This window comes from Daphnia magna, linkage group LG4 (assembly GCF_020631705.1).
Source record: "Daphnia magna isolate NIES linkage group LG4, ASM2063170v1.1, whole genome shotgun sequence".
NCBI classification, from domain to species: Eukaryota; Metazoa; Arthropoda; class Branchiopoda; order Diplostraca; family Daphniidae; genus Daphnia; species Daphnia magna.
In genome coordinates, this window is record NC_059185.1 from 5,553,659 (window position 1) to 5,575,857 (window position 22,199).

Here is a 22,199-nt window from a genome sequence, read left to right on the forward strand (position 1 = left end):
TGTTTCTCGCGTCCACGTTTTTTAAAACACATTTCTCTCCATACATTTTCCTCCGTCCCGTAAAAAAACAAAAAAAACAAACAAACAAGAGATCATGGCTATTTCAAACGGGTTCGGGACAAATTTTTTTATTGTTTATTTTCTATTTTCTATGAAGAGAAAACATGGTAGAGAGATAACAAAGATCGACTTGCTTTAACACCGTCCCAATTGAAGATTACCATCAGTTTGTCATTTGCTTAAAAAATAATAGTAGACCTAGACGTTTTTACAATTACATGAACAATATGATATTATAAAACGACGGAAAGGATAATTCTTCTTTAGTCGATTCATAGCTTTGAACAGCTTTGGAATCTGAAAACGTTTTATAAGAATTCGTTTCGGTTTACCGCATTTGTTCCGGAAACGTGACCCCCTGTGATTGAAGTAGACGAGCGTTGGTATTTTATTTTAAGCAATTGTCAATCAGCCAGATGTACAGAAAAAAGAGGGGGCAGACCTTATCTGTTGCTAGTGGGACGTACTTGATAGAACCTTATCTTACCATTATTTAGCAAATCTACTCTTCTTGTCAATCAACCCCTCTTTTCGCACTGGATCTTTTCGGAAAACATTAGATTCTGTTACACATTTAAAAAGAGACCAAAACCGACCAAAAGTAAATCAGAACAAAAAGAAAACAACCGTCCCTATAAATTATACAGTTCAATCAAAAAATTCTAGAATTATTGGAGATTTTTCTCGGTTAAATGATTTTTGAAATTACAAATTTGTATCTAATTGGCACATACGGCTGCTGGCGTCAGAGTACCGATATTTTGCAGAAAGCTTTATTGTCAAAATCTGCCCTACTCGTCCACTCCAACAGTATGTGAAAACAGATGACAGATCCTCAAAATCCAGATAATGTAGAAAAGCAAATGCAAATGCAACCAACAACTTTTTGTTTGCATAACAAATTATTGACTCAAATAGTACAGGACAAACCAACCAGAATTCACAGAACGCACTTCGACTGGGAAACGCAGAACACAGAGCAGGATAATTGGTATGTGGCTGCGGTTTGAATTGTCTGCGCACGATAATTTGCCTCGTCACCTTCCCACCGTCGATATCGTTTCGGTAATATACCGGCTTACGTCTCAGTTCTAGGGACAATGGTAGATATGCAACTTGTTTCGGGCCCCGCTCACGAGCGAGATCGACTCGATGAGCAGGCCGCCCTTCTGGGCCAAATTATACTTGCCGTATACATTCAAGGCTTGATTTCTGGTGCTTACCAAGAACACTCAGAGGACTTCACTGGATAATATCATGTAAATGTCTTGATATCGCGTTTCGCATCTCTCGTACCCTGCTACCTTTTCCTTGCCACACCATTTTGTCAAGAGCGCCTTGAAAGAACTAGTCGTAGGGCAGTCGAAGGGCAAAACCTTCAGGCACCATACACTATGCTGTTCGTTTCGCAGACCTCAACCGTTCACTCGTGACTGGATAAATAAAGTGAAAGAGGAGAGAATATGTAACGGTGGGTTTTATAAGAACTGGACAGCTAAAAGCCGATAGGATCCTAGACAAAAGAAAAAAATTTTGATTTTATGTTCTGAGTGACTAATATAACAAAACTTCCAACTGCAGAGGCACCAAGGTATGTGCTTTATTCCCGTTCATCCTCCTTCTCATGCAAGTGGAGATCAGTGATTATTTATATTAACATAGTGGGAATAGACGTCACGAATTTTCAATAGACTAATATTTGGTCAAACCAGTTGGGCGCCACCCGTTGGCGAAGACAGACTACCTACTACACTTCGACCTCACGGTGGTTCAATTTAAAATAATTCACATTTTTTTTGTGTGCTCTGTCTTTATAAACTAACATCTAAATTAATGAGGGGCAGGACTCCCGAAATAAAATTGCATGTACATCAGAAAACATCGGACTGTTTCGGTGTTTCCATCGCATGATCTTGCAACTTTAGTTTTTCGCCCAGTCAAGGCAGCGTTTTCGACAAGCAATGTTTCGCAAATTGACTTAGCGTAAAGTGTAACTTTGGAAAAAATTTTTTCTTTTTTTTTAGTAAATTTTAGGTTTTGTCTGAAAACTATACTATTTGTGCTTAAACGTAGGAATATGAAATAGTCCTACACAGTATTAACAGTGTGGCCGGCAGGAGCTCCTATCTCTGAATTGAATTATGACACCCGTTATTGATCACTCATCCTATTGGAAAACTTGTTGCGTTTTGACATGACAAAGGAAGTGAAAGGAATTCGATCAACGCATTACGTAAAAGTCTTCTACGTTTGAACCAGTCAGCAAAAAGTCACTCTCGCCAGTAGGCCTACCTCTAAAAAGCATTTCAGTTATCTACTGTATATTGCGAGGAATTTTAAAAGCTGCTTCGACATGCGTAGCTACTACCTACGCCACCAGTTTTCTCTGTTAAAAAAGCGTGATCTCTTTTTGCACAGCCTTTTATGTAACTATATATGCATCGATAATAGCCTTTAGTTATGCGAGATTGCTCTTACTCTCACTCTTACTCTTGACATGAACATCTTCATGCGAACTTGAATTGACTGAGGACACAATTTCCATTGGTTTCAGCATCTTGAAAGCATGGTGGTTAGATTATGTACATAGTATGTGTATGATTGATATGATTATTGCTCGTGGGACTTGGGTGCATATTTTCTTACTGGAAACTTGCGAGTTGCAATGGTAAAATACGCCACCTGGAATCTGGTTGAATGAATTGCTTACTTTGCAGACGAAAATCCTCCATAACCATACTACGGCCAGCTACGGCTGTTTATTTAGCTAACAGAGAAATTTCAGGTGAGGTTTTAGAAATCCTAACGTTATATAATTTTTCATGTAGATTATCTTTTCAAATTTAATTATAGACATGGGAGGTGGTCACGCTCACGGACATGACCATGGTCATCACCATGGAATTAAAGTTCCTGACTATAGGCAATATAAGGTTGAAAATGCCCCAGAGTTGGTGCAACTTAGAACTCTTCTTGCACAGAAAGGCCTTTCCGACCCATGGATAAGGTAAGTAACAGTTAATTTTTTGTTGAATGCACTTTACTTCTTTTGTTGTCTAATTTTGCTTTGCAGAAATGAAGTCTGGCGTTATGACCCAAAGGAATTTGGAACAACAGCTCAGCGTTGGAGGCTTGCTGCTTTTCGAGGATTTAAATGGGGATTTGCTGCCTTCATAGCCACCATAACTATAGAGAAAGGACTGGAACTAGTTAACCCACCAGCCAATAATCATCATGGTACATCCCACCATTGAAAAGAACACACCATATATGTAAGATTCAGAAGACTGTAATGGTATATTGTAGAGAAATACAAAGAGGGAAGAAGAATCTGTAGTTATAGTTAGAGGTTTGATGTTGGTCCGTGAGCTGAGAAATATCTTAGAAGATCTAGAGGAGGTATATGATATGAGGAATATGGCTACATATATAGGCATAGCAATTACATCCCATTGATATTAAATGAAAAAAATAAAAATAAAAATACACCCAAGCAGATTAGTTCCAAATTACTTCTCATAGTTAAACATCTATCATAGCTGACCATGTAACAGTAACATTAACACAATATTTTATAGAATGTTAGCTCGAAATTATAAAATTGACTAGACTAGCGAATTAATGCCATAGGCTAAAAATAAAGTATGTTAAGAATGACATCGAACACTTGATTGGTCAAATTTAAATATTAAAAAAAAAAAAAAAAAAAAAAGTTGCGATCAAACTTTTGGTGCTTTCTGACAAACATAAACGTGATAACAACAAACAAATACCAGGTAGGACATGACTATAAGAAGTGAAGATTCTTGTCAGCCACTATTTTTGTGTCCAGGTCGATCCGCGTTCACCTCACAAACACCATGTTTTGAGAGATCGGCTGGTACTGATGTAGCAGCTGAATTGGCTAAAGATTTTTTCGAGCGTTTACGTTTGTGTTCACGAGGAAGAAACAGGGCTTCGTGAAAAGCGTCACGCTGATTACAATCTCTTACCAATAGTACGGTACTCAATTGACTTTCAGTGGGTGACTTTGGGAATTGAAAGACCTACAAATAAAAGGAGTTGTTATGTCCGACAACAATTTAAAATGCGTGATGTTTGCAGAAATCAAAAAAAAAATAAAAATAAAAATAAAAATAAAATAAATAAAAAAATAAAAAATAAAAAATAAATAATAATACAAATTTAAATTAGTAAATACATGCCTCTTTGTCGCGCTGTGGTTCACATGCCGACCGCGAGATTATACGTGGAGACGCCGAAGGAAACGGAGAAAATGACGCCTCACAGTTATCTAGAGAAAATCAAGCACGTTAATAACTTATCAATTTTGTTTTCTAAACGATTTTTTATAACATTTTGAAATTCTTGATGTCGTCGCATGTTCCAGGACCATGCTTGGTTAAATTGGTACATTGTCTACCAATATTGTTCACGGTAATTTGTCAGTAGTAATAATCGAAATAGTAATACATCCATTTAATACTTCAACTTAAACACAGCAAAAAGAACGCACACGAAATACATGTGTTTGTTGCTTTCAAAGAGAAATTAAAAATAATACCTGAGCAAAGAAGAGCTGGCATAGTCAATCGCCGAATGTCATGACGACGCTTCTTTGGTCGGCAACTGCCATCTTTGGCGACGTAATTGTTAATACTCAAACGACCAGCAGATTTGGATAAACCTCGTTCAAGCGGGTGATTTTGAAGCATGCCCGGAAGTACGGCGGTGGTTAAACTTGAAGAACGATTACCTCGACCAGATTTTATGGATCCATCCAATACGCCCTGGCTTGAATGAGCTCCAGGTTCAGGTGTGCGAGAGATGGCTACGCCACTGATGTATGTTGTTGTGCAGTACAAAGTGGGTGAATGTTTTCGGACCTAGAATTGGAAAAATGTTAATCGAGATGAAAGTAGCAACAGGTAGTGAAGAACATATGATCAACGAGCATAGGCAAATTAAACTCTACCTGGTGATGAAGATCACCATTACGGTGATTTTCATCTGCCACCGCAGACAACGTGTTTTCGGAATTAAAAGAATCCAATTCCAAAAGAGGGAACTGGTTGCAAGACGTATGTGCTGACCGGAAAGTGTGCGATATTTCCGTTTTACCAGAAACATTCGATTGGCGGACAAGTTTTGGCTTATGCATCTTCTTGGCAAAAAAAAAAACAAACAAAAAAAAAAAAAAAAAAAAAACAGACAAAAATCAATCAATAAATAAACGAAAAAGACCGACGAATAAGTTAAAAAGATAATAATAATAAATTAGAACACAAAAAAAGTGATTTGAAATAACGGATCAGAATCACAACACCAAATTTAACCGATAACTCAACTGTTGGTATCGGTATTTCATCCTCTCTTGCTTGCGCATTGTCTTCGGACGATGTGCAAGTTCCAAATTCATCGCTGCCATAATCCGTTCCAAGACTTTGAAGGCGAAGGAGCGTGCGTGTCGGTGGACCTTGTGAAATGCCTTCCACTAGCTCGTGAATGCAGTCGTGAGATTCGAGCTCCAACGACGGGCAGCGTACATGAACTCCTAAATCGACAATGGAAATATAACGGAGAATAATTATCAGTTCTGGTAATGGACGATGGATGAGCAACGAAAAAGGTAATTAACTAATTAAAAAAAAAGAAAGAAAAAAGAGGAAAAAGAAAGCGAACCGGTTCGTATGTCACAAGCCGAATGCGATCTTTTAGGGAAAGGAAGCGAAGACACAGCCCCATCGGAGACGGTATCGAGTTGTTGATCTTCACAGAGAGATGAAGAAAAAAACCCGGCATTCTGATGGAGTTCCGATATTTCAAAACGGCCTTCACTTTCACCATGTTTATCAATCGGTGCTGCGTGTTTAATTCCAATCATTAGTAATGAATCGTATCATTTCCTATTAACAGAAATCAAAATTTTTAAATTCTTGCTACCCGAATCAAGTTGATCTAGGTGATAGCTTTGCGGTGAAAGGTCTTGATTTTGAGCTAAGGTTTTCATAAAGTTTTCGACAGACGATTCGGTCGTTTGACATGCTGCAGCAGCGCTCGCGTCCGTGACCAGTTTTCCCGATTCTTCCAGCGACAAAAAAATTGCCAGACGTAGTTGGGCGTCTTCCGAACAGCTTTCCACAGAAGGTAATTCAAACACGGTGTTGCTAGATGCCGTCTGATCGTGGTTCTGTTTGCGAACTTCATCTTCTATTAACTGAAGACGAGACATCTCCAACGCAATGACTAAATCCATGGCAAAATCGGCAGTGGCTATCGAAGGCTGATCTAGCGATTCGCTCCGACTGCAGCGAAGACTACAGAATGGATGAATTTTCCCATTTCTTGGATTTCGGGCTCGAGGTCGTCCGCAGCCTTGGCGATCACACACACCTAATAGACTCACTGTCAAAGCCTTTTAAATCGAAAGGACATATTAAGGGTAGACCATATTTTTAGAAATCATACGGTGCTTCGGGTTTTACTTGATTTACATCGGAGTCTTCTTCATCCGAATTCGCATCAGGCCAATCATAGATAGCACTCAGGTTGGTGTGTCGACCTTGACTATCTTTTACCCACGGATTATTGGGGTCTAGCTGGCGTAGTGATATAGCTATCGCCTCAGTTATTTGGTCCTAGAAATTTGATAAAGGGTACCATAAAACTGGAAACTCTTAAAAGATTATTGTTATTTATTTATTTTTTTTCCCCATACATCTTCCATTGGATCCATCCCCATAAGACCAGGAAATCTTCTGCGGCGCACTCGCCGTAACGCGGGGGGAGTCTCGGGTGGTATCAACCCTAGAGGAAACATTAATTTGATAGGGGCATAATTTCGAATGGCAGCATTTTACATGTTAACAGCCGTTGTCATTGTCATACGTTTTTTTTTTCATGATTGGCGGTCAAATCCTTTTGCGATCATTTCTCAAATCATTTTATTTATAGGTATGTCAAGCACAAATTGATCGCCGAATTGATTTGATCGCCAACTAATATCATTTATTGAGAGTCTTCCCATTGGCCGAATTAATATACTTTGTTGCTCACTTTCAAAATTCAAGATAACTTATAATAAAATAAAATAAATAATAAACTTTTCTAATCAAATCCAATAATAAATAAAAAAAATAAAATAAAGTAAAGAATTTTACCTTTCGAAACGGCGCGGATGAATTCGTGGCGCTTCCGCCGGACTCTCAGCGTCATGTTTACGATTGTAGAACGAGGTCTAATAAAATTTAATTTAATTACACTACCGTTCACTGAAACCTTAGCCAAAACGCGTAACGTACGTGCGCAAGTAAGGACGCGCAACCATCTCTGATAATTTTTCAGTTAACGATTCCAATTCATTCTAAAAAAAAAAAAAAATAAAATAAAAAAACATATACAATTATTGAACTTGTTTGTGGAAGTGCTAAATTTTGTTGTTTTAATTACCTGCATGAATTCAAATATGGTTTTATTGTAGCCGTTGTCTTCCAGATAGTATCCTATAATGACACGGTGATTAATTCAGCCAAAGAAACTGCATGTCAAAATTTGCAACCAACCGTAAACGTATGAGCCACACAATATCCTTCTTGCTTTCAGCAATTCCCGAATGCCTTCCTCGATAAATCTAGTGCATGCCGGTGCACTAGGAAGACCGCTTAAAGAGGGGCGACAACCGGTAGTACCTTTAGAGTCAAAATGCCCCAGAACAGGACTACGGGCCGCAGGCAAAGAAGATGCTAGGAGCTCCATTTTCCTGCGAGCAGAATGCAGCAACGGCTCCTCTAGAAGACGTGAATTTTCATGGTTTTTAAAACGAGTGTAGAAATGAATAAACCGATTTAATTCCTGTAGAAAAGAAAAAAAGAAGGAAGTTGAAGGCCCAAACATGTCCCATGAAAGTGCATCACAGCTAAATGCCTGTAATTGTTTGTTGCGCTGCCCAGCTTCGCTAATCATTGAACCTTGCTTTTCGTCTGCTTTATGCATAGCTTCATAACGATTACAGCGAAAATAGCCACCCTTTTAGATGACAATATTATAGTTATAAAACAAGTTAACAGGATGAATAATATTTCCCTACCGTTGCTGAGCTATGCTTCTTCCAAGAATCCAGACACACCCAACAGAAATCGAATTTGCATTTTGAGCATTTCATATGGTTGCATCCTTCGTTCTTCTGGATAGGTGACTTACAATTCGGGCACGATTTACAATTGGTCACGAGCCAATAGCAGTTGGCTGCATCTTCACTCTCAGTACACGTAGATTTCAATTCTTCCGGTCGCACTTCAGCTACCTTTTGAAGCCACTGAAGCCACTGTTCACAACCTATGTTTGGTTTTTTAATGTTTTTTTTTTTCAAGCACCGCGTTTAATATAGGATACTGGCTAGAACAGCTTGTCTTTAACGGACAGATGGGTATTTTTTTTTTTTTTTTACCTGAGGGTGCATGAGCATCACCGAGACATTCCCAACAAAAGAAATGTCCATTTCCACAGTCGACTGAATGGGAAGTGCGTGGTGGAGCTCTAGGAGAAAATATGTTGATTGTGTTTGGTTGTCCCTTTAAAATAGAAAGGATAAGTGAATAGGTAATAGGTAATAAGTAAAATTAACGTTAACAAACCTGCTCGGATTCGGGCAATCGAACAGCAAAACCGCAACCAGTACCAGGGCACCATTTGATAGCCGGATTAGTCGCCACAAATGAATTCAGATCAAAATGTAAATACTTTCGGGCAGTTTCTTTGGATACCAAGCTTTCGATTAATTCAACTGGCACCAATATCGAACAACCAAGAGCTGGGCATGTAACATGATGGGCATCACCCTCAATGATCTTCAATGTAAGGTAGCTTGACCAACATCGTTGACAGAACGAATGATCACAAGGAATATAAACTCGAGAGGAAGTCTGTTCTAGCATTTCCAAGCAAATGCCGCAACACTCGTCACGGAAATCTTCAACTTGATCGGAAATTCTTGATCTGCAGGGAGACGTCGGAGGTGCCTAGATTTACGGATAGAAGTAATTTAGCTTAGATAATGAATGGCTCTGGGCAAGAATAATGCTATTTTATTCACAAAAAAAAGCAAAAAAAAAAAAAAAAGCAAAATAAAAAAAAATAAATAAATAAAAATAAAAAAAATTCAAAAAAAAAGCAAAAAATACAAAAAAACAAAAAAATACAAAAAAAAACAAAAAAAAATACAAAAAAACAAAAAAAATACAAAAAAAAACAAAAAAAAATACAAAAAAAGAAAAAAAAGAAAAAAGGGGGGGAGCATAAATAAAAAGGAAAATAAAAATAAAACAAAACATTATAATAATAATATAATATAAAGGTTTCTTTACCTCGAGATATTCCAAGCTGGCCTCAAGAATGTTAGCAGATTCACATGGCAACGAATGCCGAAAGCGAAGAGCCGACAGTGGCGTTTGAAGTCCCATGGATTCGCAACAAAGGACTGGGTCAGTCATCCACTTTTCAAGCAGAAGTTCTCGAGACCATTCTACAAACTCCGAAAAGGAACTCTGAATGACACAAAAAAAACAGTATAATTTCTAACCTTAAGATCTTACCGTTGTCTCTCAATAGGGCTTCGGCTGTAAAAAGGGGTATATGCAGCATATCAGCAGTTTCAACTACCAACTGGTCTTTCGCCTCTTGCAAATCTTGCGCTCGAAGTCCCGTGTACACTTCTTCTGTATCCAGAAAAGAAGGACCAACAACAGCTGACGCGGCACCCCGAACATAATTCGGTTCTTCTATTAAATCAGTTCCCATCTCAATTGGTGCATCTGCCTGTAAATCGAACTTTCATTACAGAGGGAGATGAATAGAAGAACCTAAGGATTCCTTACGAAAACCATGCGCGATTCCAAGAAAAGAGCAATATCGTGGAAATTGGCTTTCATTGCCACGTCGCAAGGAGTAGATCTTTCGTAATTTTCAAGAAAGAGAGGAGCACCATGGGAAACCAAGAGCTCAACTATTCGATCTAATCCAGATCCAGCTGCTAAATGTAAGACTGTATTCCCACTCTAAGAACAAAGATATAAGTACCATTATGGAGAAAAAAGGCAACCAAACATTGCAGTTCTACTGTTTCTTGGGCTTTAAGATCAGCCTGTTCGATGCCTCCTAAAGCAGAACTAAATCCACCTTTCCATTGCAGAATAAGCTGAACACATGCAAGACGTCTTTCTTGTGCAGAAGGAGGGGCATTTAATGCAAGTTTACAGGCAAGGTGAAGAGCTGTCTCATTTCTAGCGTTCCGCTTGTTAGGATTTCCATGCAAATCTGTCAAAAAAATTCTGAAAAACACAATTGAAAATCATATAAAGAAATTGACAGCTACATTTTTTAATGACAATACCTCAGTAGATGCTTCATTCCATGTTTTGAAGCATAATGCATAGCACTATTATGTTGATGGTGTTCCCCATAGCTTAGATTTGGATCAAGTGATTTTCTTAGTTCAGGGGAATTGTGATAAACCTATTCCATTTGAATAACTTAAAATAAAATCCATCAAATACTGATTGAAACCTTATTTCATACTTGCATTGCTGCATATTCATCTCCATGTTGAATGTGTTTTCGAAATTTTGATGAAGCGCTTCCCATAGTCAAATTTTATGATTTATCTTCAAAAATATATCTTCTCCATAAAGACTAAAAAATAGATAACTAGCTAAAAATTCGACTACGACGAACTACTACTCATCTTCTGACGTATACAATAAGTGATATTGTGTGAAATCAACTATATGAATACCTCCTGATTCTTTTGGCACATTTTTAACTGAGCTCGTTCAACGTTGAAGAAACTCGTTCTTCATCAACATTGGCAACACAAAAACAAAACAAACGCTTTTACATTTGACATTTCAGCACCGGCTATACCGTGTGCTTGGAGCGTGGAATGGTATATCGTGGAAATCATGAAAATTAGCAGAGCTCAGGGAATTTTTCGGGACTGGACACAGAGATGTGCGCGAGCAAAGATTTTCTTGCTCAAACAAACAAAAACAATTGCCAATTTTTGTTTGTTTGCTCGATTAATTGAGAATTATTTGAACAATTTGCCAAACAATTTTCTCGTCCAAAATTGTTCATAAACAAATAAAATTGTTTGAACAATACAGTTTGTTTGAGCAAAATTTATTGTTTGAACAAAAACCATTTAAAAAAATTTCGGCAACGCAGACAACGCTCCAATAAAAAAAACGGTTACATTTTCTTGGATAACAACAGAGATCCAAGAAACAATTAAACAAAATGTTTGACTTTCTTTTTTAAACGTTACAGGCTCGAAAACATTTGATTTCCTTATTGACTGGATGTCAAAGACTTATAATAATAGTAAAAGTAATCACAGTTAACATTGATTTTTGATTAGAATTCACAGGTGTTTACTTTTTTTTGGCGGCAGAATTTGCACTGAGAAAGATTAATTTGTCCACATTTTGTTGATCCAAACGCTGGCGTTGTTGAGTGACAACATTTCCTCCGGTACTAAAGACTCTTTCAGACGGTGCCGAGGTAGCAAGTATCCCTAATATTTGTCTGGCGTATATTGCAAGAAGCGGAAAATCGTATTGACGCCCCTTTCACCAAGACAAGATATCTAGCTCGTCCATTACATCGGCAGATAATCTTGGAATGGCGAGGAAGTTTTGCATTTCAGCCTTCAGAAGCTCTTCTCGGGTTCCATTTGTAGCAGGTTCCGCATCCAAGACGATGGCGTACAAGGCCGATATTTTGATTTTTTTGCTAGATGAATGATGGCGCTGTCGTATTTGCTGTCCGCATTGAGTTTTCTGTTGGTGTCGAACTTTGCTTGACTGGTTACTGTCACTGAGAAACATGTTGCGCTAGTCATCATTTCCTTGGAAACTTTTGAGTTTTTTTTTTTTATTGTTTGAACAAAACCAAAAAAACAATGGAAAAATTGTTTGAAATTGTTTGACTTTTGTTCAAACAAACCCAAGCAAGAAAAAAAAATTATTTATTTACTCGAGCAAAAATTTACTTGATTAATCGAAAATTGCTTGAACAAAATTTGATTGTGCACATCTCTGATTGGACAGTCTTTTGGGCTAGTTCCTAGATGTAATCCAGATCCAAGGATTCCGAACACAGTCTTCATCTGTCCACGGAAACAGATCCGTTTAGATTGTCGGTCAAAAACGGATTCTCCAAGTGGTGGGGAACGGAATTGTTTCCGATCACTCTGCGTACGGCTCATTCCGATTCGTTTCCGTTCATCATAATTTCCGTGGTGGACGTTCCAATTTTGTGGGGTTCCCTTGTTTCGCTACGTTAGCGAATGAAAATAATTTAAATTACAAATTTGATTAGCTATTGGTTATCTAGGACAATTTTGATTAGCGAATGGGTTCGCTAATGAACGAGCATTAGCGAAGAGGTTCGCTACTAAAAACCGTCTGCCCAGTCTGAATGGCGAACTAACTCGCTACTAGCTAATCGGCCGAGCAGCCAAATTCTCACAATAGTGAAGTAGTTCGCTAATCACCGGGCCAGAGTAATAGAATACTGGTGTAGCCACGCTTATGGCGGGCCCTCCCATTGCCTTTTTGGCCTGAAAGTCTTTCTGTCACATAACGAAAGCGCCACAGCGGCTGTGTTGTGAACTTGTGATGTATTACGTTTTCGCTATGTTTTCGCTCATTTTCGTCGTCTGTACTTCAGAAAGTAAACAAAAAGTGGCTTAATTAATTAGTGTGAAAAAATGTATGTATAAACATATGGGTTGTTATAACAATAACAACCCTTAAAACTCAATTCATGGGTGGCAGTTACGGTTATGGGACACTTAAATCGATATCTTGCCTCATTTTCTCACAATCGATACGCGAAATTGGCAACAACTTTGGGGAAAAAATCCGAGAGGGGGAGTTAACATGGCCGTGGCTACACCAGTATTCTATTACTCTGACCGGGCCCAGTAGTCAACTAACTCGCGCCATCATGCGGTCAATAGCGAAGTAGTTCGCTAATGGAGATCCCCCTACATTTTGAATAGCGAATCACTTCGCTATTATTAGCCCCCTACATTTTCTATTAGCGAAGTAATTCGCTAATGGAGATTATCCTACATTTTTAATAGCGAATCACTTTGCTATTATAACCCCCTACATTTTCTATTAGCGAAGTAGTTCGCTAATGGAGATTATCCTACGTTTTATATAGCGTATCACTTCGCTATTATAAGTTTCGGCGCAGTGGGTCGCTGATGAAGTTAATTGATGTGGCATTCGCCTTCGGGAGCTCAATGATGGCGACCGATTTGAACGTTGTTACATTAAATCCCACTGCGGCCAGCGTGGGTGCCACCAGAGGATCTAACGAGGCCTCCAATCGTCCGTCTAAACTGGCGGGGAAGACCCAGTCTTCCTTTCGAGCCGTACATCCAGGAGGGACATCAAAAATCCCAAACGGAGGCAGCTACAGTGATTGCAGGGGCCCTTGGCTGCTACCGATCGGACATGAGAACACCACCTCATGAGCTGTAACGGCTGAGAACACCCAGCGATTCTCTCCAAGATAAGCTACTTCGGATCCTTTCCATTCTTTAAATTGTTGTCTGCATTGCGTTAGCTTACGGTTGGCGTCATTGGTGAATAACGAAATCGCACAGGATTTCCGTGCTCCCCGTTTTCCTAAACCTGTATGAAAATTACAAATTAATCGTTCCAATTGTTTGCAACCCCGAACGTCGGCAGTCGAAAGTTCAATAAAAGTCTCCAAGTCTGTGGAAACGGCTAGAAAATTCGGTAGGTCCCCGATCGCCACTCCATGGGTGCCATCGTCTGTTGCTCGTGGTAAACTGAAAATTTCAAACAGGGTATACTGCTGTGCGTGATCGTAGATCGGAATTTTGATAAAGAGACGAAAACGTCCCTCCACCGCTGCCACCGTCACCATAGCTTCACGATAGGTCACCCATAATTCTTCACTCGATACTGCCCAACCCAAGGGTAGTTGTCGATTAACTGCTTTCAACACCGAAGCCATTTGAGCAGGTGGAAATATCTGAGGCGCTAATCAGCCGTTTGCCAAGAGGACCAACCCTTCGTCGAGAGCGTCTGCCAAGTCTCGAAGCCACTGCAGGCTCGCTTCCATGGACTCGAATGCTGTGTCTAGATTGATGAAAAAATCGAAATACTCGATTATGTAAGCTTGACGCTCTGCCATTCGTCCAAGCAAATTTTTGTAATTCTTTGTTAGTTCCGCCGTTTGTCCTTCCAACTCCTGGATCAACTTGGTATTTGTCCGGATCTCCCAAAGTGATTCGTTCACTACGGTTGGCTGCTGGTCCATCAAATGGACTATTTCATTTTCCCGGTGTGTAAGGCCGGTGATCTTCTTATTCAATCCAGCGAGATCAGCCTGGGTGGCTACTCCGAACAGCCACTTTAACGCTGATCCGCCGCCATCGATCACCGCTCGACGTTGTTTGGAAGGAGAACCAATGGCGTCCCGAAAAGTTGCTAGTCGATGTTCGGATTGATTTAATTCACGTTCAAACCAATGACACTTGACATCTTGTTTTTTGGCCGCCGATGCACCTTGTTGATTTCCTGTTTCACGGCATTTAACGGCCATGTCCGCGTACTCCTTCAGCCTCACTTTCAATGTCTGAACCACTGCCTCTGCCGGTCGTATATCGAGGTCTGTTATGACTGTCCAGAATGATTCTCCGAACGCGACACCCGGCTTTTCATTGAAAATCACGGTGTCTCGGACCAGCAACGCATCTACCTTGACTGACCCGAGAAAGGCCAATACACAAATTGTGTAAGGCAGCAACAAAGCGAGGTAACGATTCGGTCGACCAGCTCGACGAGCCGGCTGTATCCTTGTGGGGAGGCGGGCCGGCCTGCTTGCTGTCTCTGGCTGACGAACTCCCCCAGATGACGGTACTGGATGGACGCTGTTGTCGGATAAAACTGCAGCCCTCTCACCGTGGTTTCCATTATCCGTACCCGTCTCCCGATGAATCCTCACAGGTGGTTGAGGGGCGTTTGGTAGAGGTGTCTCACGTGTCGCCTCTGTGGATTCCGTGTTCAAATTTGGACCTCGTTCGACCAAGTCGTGAAAAAGTTTCATCTTTATGACGTGCACAATATCCGATTTTCTTGATCCGGAACTTAACTTCACTTCGTAGTTCACGGGAGTTGTCGGTCGGATCACTTTGAACGGTCCTTGCCAGCGACGAAGCAATTTTTCTGCTCGTTTTACTTTTCGAAAGGGTTTGTACACCAGGACTTGGTCTCCTACTTGAAATTGAAGCTCTCTGTGGCGACTGTCATACTCTCGTCGCTGGTTGTACTGGGCGACTCCCAATCGCGTGTGCACCAATGCTCGAGCCTTCGCCAATTCGATCACAACCTGGGTTGCATAATCTGGAGCCGTTCCCGACGTAACCAGCCGAGGGTTGGCATCCGCACCTAATTCCAAATCAATAGGTAACATTGGTTCACGCCGTAAAGCAAAAAAAATGGTGAATATCCCGTAGATTCCTGCCGCGCCGTGTTGTAAGCAAAACACACGTAAGGTAATGCCTCGTCCCAGTCTCTATGGTCCGCGCTGACATACATTGAGAGCATAGCCGCCAAGGTGTGATTCATCCGCTCAACCAATCCGTTTGCCTGTGGATGGTAACTTGACGTTGTCTTGTGGTTGGTTCCAAGATTCTTCATGACTTCTTGGGTAAGCTCAGCTATAAAACATTTCCCTTGATCCGAAATGATGGATTCCGGTGCTCCATGACGCAGCACAATTTGTTCAACGGAAAATGTTGCCACCATATCCGCCTTTCCGTTGGGCATGGCCCGTAGTTCCACCCACTTCGTTAAGTAGTCAACAGCAACGATGATCATCTTATTTCCGGTGTTGGACATGGGAAACGGACCTAAGAGGTCGATTCCCACCTTTTGAAATGGACGTGCCACCTGAATACACTGCAGGAAACCGGCTGGCCGTTTGTTCACTCCTTTTCGACCCTGGCAATTAGGACATGATTGCACATAATTCGTAACATCAATCGCCAAACGCTCCCAAAAGAATCGATTAGCAATTTTCGTTAGGGTGCGTCGAACTCCCATATGCCCTGATATCAAGTCGTCATGGTATGCCTTTACGACGCGTTCCCGAAAGGAACGTGGGACGCACAGGCGACGATACTGTTTACCGTTTTTAATGGTCTGTAAGCATAGTCGCCCATTGAATAGACAGAAGTTTTTTAACGTTGCACGACCTGCTTCCAACTGGTCCATCAGACGACGCCACCACGGGCGCCGACGCTGCTCCGCAACGAATTCTTCCTCCGGTCCAAAATCCACCGATCTGCCACTCCCCACAAGTCCAATGGCCACACAGCGATCTTCTTCTTGGTCTTCGGTCACGGGTAAAGGGCATCGCGAGAGGCAATCTGCGTTGTCATGGAGTTTTCCGCTTCTATACCGGATTTCGATGTCATACTCCTGTATCGACAAGCTCCAACGGGCTAGCCGTCCAGCGAGATCTCGTTTGGTTAACAACCAACACAGCGCCTGGTGGTCTGTAACTACCACGATCTTGCATCGCCATACATAACCTTTAAATTTTTTAAGGCCCAAACCAAGGCCAGGCATTCTTTCTCGGTGATGCTGTAGTTTATTTCGGAGCTGCTTAACAGGCGGCTGGCATAGGCCAACGGATGTTCTTGCCCTTCCACTCGTTGTGCCAATACCGCACCAATGCCGTAGCCACAGGCATCGGGAATGATTTCCATTGGTAGGTCATAATTCGGATGAGCCAGGACTGGGGCTGCAAGCAGCGCTTGCTTCAGTGTGTTGAAGCTGGTCCTGGTCAGGACCCCAATCAAACACTGCATCCTTTTTGGTTAACAAAATTAACGGGCGTGCAATTATAGAAAAATCTTTGATGTGTGGACGATAATAAGAGCACAGGCCAAGATAGCTCTGTACTTTCTTCACTTTAAGAGCCACCGTTTTTCCTTCGTTGCACGGTGAGAACTCCTTTACCGCTGCTAATTTGTCCGGGTCTGGACGAATACCATCCGCATCCACTACATGACCTAATACTTTCAAACTGGTTTCCGCAAAATGACATTTGGACACCTTCAACTTAAGGCCCGCTTTCTTTAAACTCTCCAATACCAACCTTAGTCGTTCGACATGGAGGTCGATTGTTGACGAGTACACTATGACATCATCCAAGTAGACGAGGCACGCTGTCCATCGAAGTCCGGCCAGTATAATATCCATGGACCGCTGGAATGAACTGGGACCGTTCGATAGGCCAAATGGGAGTACCTTGAACTGGTACAACCCATCAGCCGTAATGAAGGCAGTCTTGTGACGGTCCTCGTCTTTCACCGGAATCTGATGATATCCGGCTTGTAAGTCGAGGATGGAAAAAAATTCTGCTCCTTCCAATCGACTCAGCACATCCGTAATTCTTGGTAGAGGATAAACATCCCGTACCGTGACTGAATTCAGCTTTCTGTAATCGACACAGAATCTCCATGTTCCATCCTTCTTTCTGATTAGCACCACCGGTGCGGACCACGAGCTGTCCGAAATTTCGATAATTCCCGCCTCTTCCAAACTTTTTACTTGTTCGTTCACGATGGTTCTAGCCTTCCACGCGCTGGCATACGGGGCCTGATGGATTGGCGGGGAGTCTCCCGTTTCAATGTTGTGTTCGGATATGTTGCAGCGGCCTACTTCCGAAGCGTTTGCCGCAAAACATTCCAAATTCTCTTCTAGCAATTGGAACATTTTTTCACGTTTGTCTTTCGGAATACCATGATTGACTTGTTTTTTGAGGTCGTCTATGAGTGTCCTCCGCTGATTCACTTCTTCCTTTGATGGTGGTCTGGTCCTTGGGGAGTTCTCTTCTTTTGTCGTTAGGCCACAGCTCAGCACTTCTCCGTCGTAGCCACTGATGACTCCCAATGTCGTCCCTTTTGGAATCCACACGCTAGTCGACGTTAGATTGGCCAACGGGGTGAAATCCACTTTGGCTGCCAGTAACGCGTGTCCCACCGACACTCCCTTGGTTTGTAGAAGTTTTCCTGATGGTTCGAAACAAAAGTTCTCCGCCTGTAAAGCTGGCACTACTGTCATCACATTGGCCACTGAGAAAGAAGGGATTGTTACATCAGCGTTGGTAATCAATTTAACCGACCGTGTTTGGTGATCTGTCCGCTGCGATGTAATGGCTGCAAGAGGCTGATCTCCAAAAGTAATTGAGGCCTTCGGCTCTCGATAATCGATTTGTACTTTGCCATACTGTTTCAGGAAATCATTGCCCAAAATCAAATCAATTCCGTCCATCCCAAATACCACCGCTTCGCCAGTTGCTGTTCCCATTTTGTGGTTGACCGAAATGGTGGCTGCTCCCATCAACGTTGCTTGTTCTCCATTAGCCATCACCACCCGCGGTCCGTCCCATGGACGCATCACGAACTGGGATGCACGTAGCAGCTCCGGTGATATAACTGTCAGTGCTGCCCCTGTGTCGACGACTGCCATTACTTGCCGTGTTCCACAAGTGACTTCTTCTCCGATCAGCTTGCTGAAATCTAGTCTAAGGATAGGTTGCTCCTTTATCTCGTCCTGTGTTGATGAATCTGCCGTCGTCTCGGCTAGCTGGGACACGATGTTGATTGGCGCGGGAGGACCCAACGGCCCTCTCTGTGGGCCAGGAGGACCTGAGTAGGGTCGTTGTCGGAAACGAGCAGATTGCGGATTTTCCCAACAATTCCGGATTTCTGTAGATTCTCTCCGACTCTCCCCACGTAACTGTCTTCTCGTTTCCTGGTCTCTTCGGAGGTGGAGTTGCTTGAATCTTCAAACTTTCTACCGCACCTTGCAATTCTTTAATTACTTTCCATAATTCTGTATCCGCCACAGTTGGAGCTGGTTTTGGAAGGGTCCGAATGAAATCAATTGGAACATCGGCCACTCTGGTTGCTGCCACCCCGAGCACCGCGTCCGGCCAGTTTCGTCTATTGGCCAAGAGCTTGGCATCAGTAAACCGTTTCGCCGCCTCTAAAAATTCTTCGCCTGTTTTGGGTTGTAACGGGTACAATTTTTCGACCAACGAGGGCCGTAATCCCCCAAAAAGGTAGTCGACTTTGGTGGCTTCCACCATTGTTGGATCCACCACCCTACAAAGATCAATAACATCGTAATAGTAGTTAGTTGTCGCTTCTTCGATACCTTGAACCCGGTTCCGCAAGCGTGTTTCCTGGAACAGCTTGTAGTTTTGTTGCTGAAATTCTTTTAAAAACAGAATTCTGACTCCAGTTACTACCGGAAGATCAGCTGCGTTAAGGCCAACCCCCGGTCGTATGGGTAAATCACGCCACTCCGTCGGAAGTGTGGAGCAGAGGTACCATTTTCTTGCCGCTCCATCCAGATACATGCTGCGGTAATAAATGCATAGCATAAATTGTTTAATTGCAATTTATACACTTCAGGTTTAACCTAAGTTCGACATCATCTTGACTTCTTAAAAATCCTGTATGTGATTTGTTATCGAAAAAAACTCAACTGTTTTACAACAATTTGATTGGATTGTTCGAAAACGATAATCGTTTTATCTGTAGAGTGGCACAGTGGTTAGTTTATGGATGGGTTTCCGGAAGGGGAATAAACATGTATGGGGTGGGTGCATTTAAAAATATTACTAAAATTACATAAATAAAATAAATGGGGAAGAGTATACTAATCTACTGGGTATGGAGTTACTACGGGAAGAGGCGGGATATCCTCAGCTTCGGGGTTTTGTGCACCATGATGGAAATGGGCACACACCATATCCATTTATCCCTGGATCGCTGCCAATCGGGCCTTGAATCGGAAGGCACCCCAGGATCTTCCGTTGATTCCAAGAATCGAACGGATTTCGTCGTTCCTGGGGTACCATGACCCAAGAGACCCGACAACCAGGGGGAGAATCCTCCCATGCGAAGAATATTTATCATATTTCCGCTGGTAGGCATTCTCCATACTCCCTGGTTGGTCATAGCAGACCACGACGTCGACCATCACCCGGGAACCAGATAGTTGAAATTCAACATCCGGTCTTAACCTTTGCCCGGGGATGGCATTGTTGATCGTGACGTCGTGTCCCTGCTTGACTAGCAGCGACTCCAAGAGATCTTGGATGGTGTTGTGCCTCTTGGTGGCGAGCTGGAGACCTTCTTCACAGTGGTTAAGCACATGAAACCCGGTCTCGTTTTCCTTTCCGCATCGGCGGCAAAGTAAATCGGTATCTTGCTCCTCTGAGCAAAACCACGAGTGCCCCCGAAGAGGAAGGATGTCGAGCCGGGCCCTGTGAAGATATCTCCAGTCGCGGAAGGAGAGGGGCGTACGGCAGGATACCAGGCGAGCCATGTCTTTCGACTTGTCTTCCAGGGAAAGGCCAGTGGCAACTACTCCCTGGTGGCTCTTGTCGGAAATTAGGTCCCTGGTATAGCGCTGCCGAGCTACTTTCCGAAGTCCGCGGACTGCCTTGACTGGGCTTACGGAGACGTCATCGGCGATAATTCTTAGATTTTCGTCGCCGGATACATCAATCCGCACTCCCAGTCGTTTGGCAGCTTGGCGGGCAAGAGTCCAAAGATTGGACCCTGCCTCCGCGTACCTCAGTCTGTAGAGTCCCCCATCCACGGATCCCGAAAGATATTCCCCAACTGGCAACACTCCTGGATGTTCGTTTCTGAACCCTCGCCGGATGGTGTCATGGAGCTGCTCTCGGCATATGTTCCTCACTGTAGGGTCTCTTCAAGTGAGGAGCTGAGCAGCCCTGGCGATGGTCCAGATATCGGCATCATCAGTGAGGCGGCATGTTCCTAGGCCCCCGCCGGTCCGCGTAGAAAAACGGGACCGTTGCGTGATTGGGAAGGTTGCAAATAAGGCCTAGAAACTTCCTGCACTCAGTGTCCAGTTGGGTAAGGCAGTCTTTCAGGACCCGACCCGAAGCGAGGTGATGGGAAAGGGAGGGAAGAAGGTGGCTACGGAAGATTTCAAGTTTTGGCCATGGTGCGAGGTGGGAGACGGCAATCTTGTCGAGGTTAGGGATCAGGTCAGTTGGTGGTCGGAACCGCAATTTTCCTCCGATCGGTGTACCAAGATATGTTTCTTGGTCGTCTGGACCCAGGCACCGAATTAATTGATCACCAATTCGGCACTGGGCGTCAGACGGCTTGCCTTTGTCGAAGACCAGGCTAGCACACTTCCCGGCATTAAATTGCAGCCCCAAGGTGTTTGCGGTGAGGGTAAAAACGTTTAAAATGTTTTGGAGCTCGGAGGGAGAATTTGTAACCACGGCAATGTCGTCAGCATATGCCGTGGTTTTCACGAGCGAGCCAAACATTAAAAATCCGGGGTTAATATTGGATTTTCCGGCCCTGACGAGGGGTTCTGAAGCCAGGTTAAAAATAGGGGAACTAAGAGCGTCACCCTGGCGAACACCTGCTGTCGGGAAAATGTGGATGGATTCTTCCCAACGGCAAAATCCATCCGATTTCCCGAATATATGTCCACCAGGATGCGCCGGAGGTCCTCTGGTATTGGGAGTGATGTGAACAGCTCATTCAGAACGGCGTGAGGCACAGATCCAAACGCGTTGCATATGTCCAGCCATGCAATAGACATGTGCTTTCGTTTGGTCTTTGTCTCCTCGACAACCGTCTGTAAGAGCTGTGTATGTTCCTGAATACCATGGACCCCCGGGAGGAAACCCTTTTGCTCGGGAGATAACCAGCCAAGGTCTGAAGCGACTTGCGTTATTCTCTGGCTGATCACTCCCGAGAACAGTTTGTAAATGGTAGGAAGAAGGGATATTGGTCTAAAGTTGGAATAGTCGCTAGTGTCCCCTTTCTTGAAAATGGGGACAGTTCGCGATGTCTTCCAACAATTAGGAACCCCTAGCTTCCAAACCATTTTACAAACTGTTTCCAGCAGAATGCAGTTGGGGTCGATGGCTCTAAGATGACGGTATTCTAGGCCATCAACCCCTGGTGATGTGTTGGTAGCCCGGCGAAGCTTAGCTTCAAGCTCTTGTTGGGTTGGCGCACGATT

The 22,199-nt window shown here is 42.7% G+C and overlaps 2 protein-coding genes across 2 annotated transcripts; one reads left to right on the forward strand and one right to left on the reverse strand.

Annotated features, from left to right (window-relative positions):
- The first annotated feature begins 2,777 nt into the window (after positions 1 to 2,777).
- LOC116920846 (NADH dehydrogenase [ubiquinone] 1 beta subcomplex subunit 3) lies at positions 2,778 to 3,390 on the forward strand. The gene is made up of 3 exons (XM_032926990.2): positions 2,778 to 2,845; positions 2,914 to 3,067; positions 3,134 to 3,390. Exons 2-3 carry the CDS (start codon positions 2,916 to 2,918, stop codon positions 3,312 to 3,314), a joined length of 333 nt encoding a protein of 110 aa, XP_032782881.2. The 5' UTR covers positions 2,778 to 2,845; positions 2,914 to 2,915; the 3' UTR covers positions 3,315 to 3,390.
- Positions 3,334 to 10,966, reverse strand: LOC116920845 (ankyrin repeat and IBR domain-containing protein 1-like). Its single transcript, XM_032926989.2, is given in 23 exon segments — positions 3,334 to 4,106; positions 4,266 to 4,354; positions 4,625 to 4,946; positions 5,036 to 5,221; positions 5,409 to 5,614; positions 5,743 to 5,922; positions 6,004 to 6,475; positions 6,546 to 6,698; positions 6,779 to 6,867; positions 7,221 to 7,297; positions 7,362 to 7,423; positions 7,510 to 7,562; positions 7,623 to 7,911; positions 7,984 to 8,085; positions 8,147 to 8,394; positions 8,507 to 8,630; positions 8,694 to 9,077; positions 9,423 to 9,580; positions 9,651 to 9,873; positions 9,933 to 10,112; positions 10,175 to 10,385; positions 10,448 to 10,569; positions 10,633 to 10,966. Coding segments are annotated over 23 exon segments (4,323 nt in total). The 5' UTR covers positions 10,699 to 10,966; the 3' UTR covers positions 3,334 to 3,779.
- Positions 10,967 to 22,199: the final 11,233 nt, after the last annotated feature.

Excerpts from the sequence above, each read along its gene's own strand:
- LOC116920846 (XM_032926990.2), top strand. The coding sequence starts at position 2,916 with ATGGGAGGTGGTCACGCTCACGGACATGACCATGGTCATCACCATGGA. Across the intron at positions 3,068-3,133 it reads CTTTCCGACCCATGGATAAG|AAATGAAGTCTGGCGTTATG; the intron begins GTAAGTAACAGT and ends TTTGCTTTGCAG.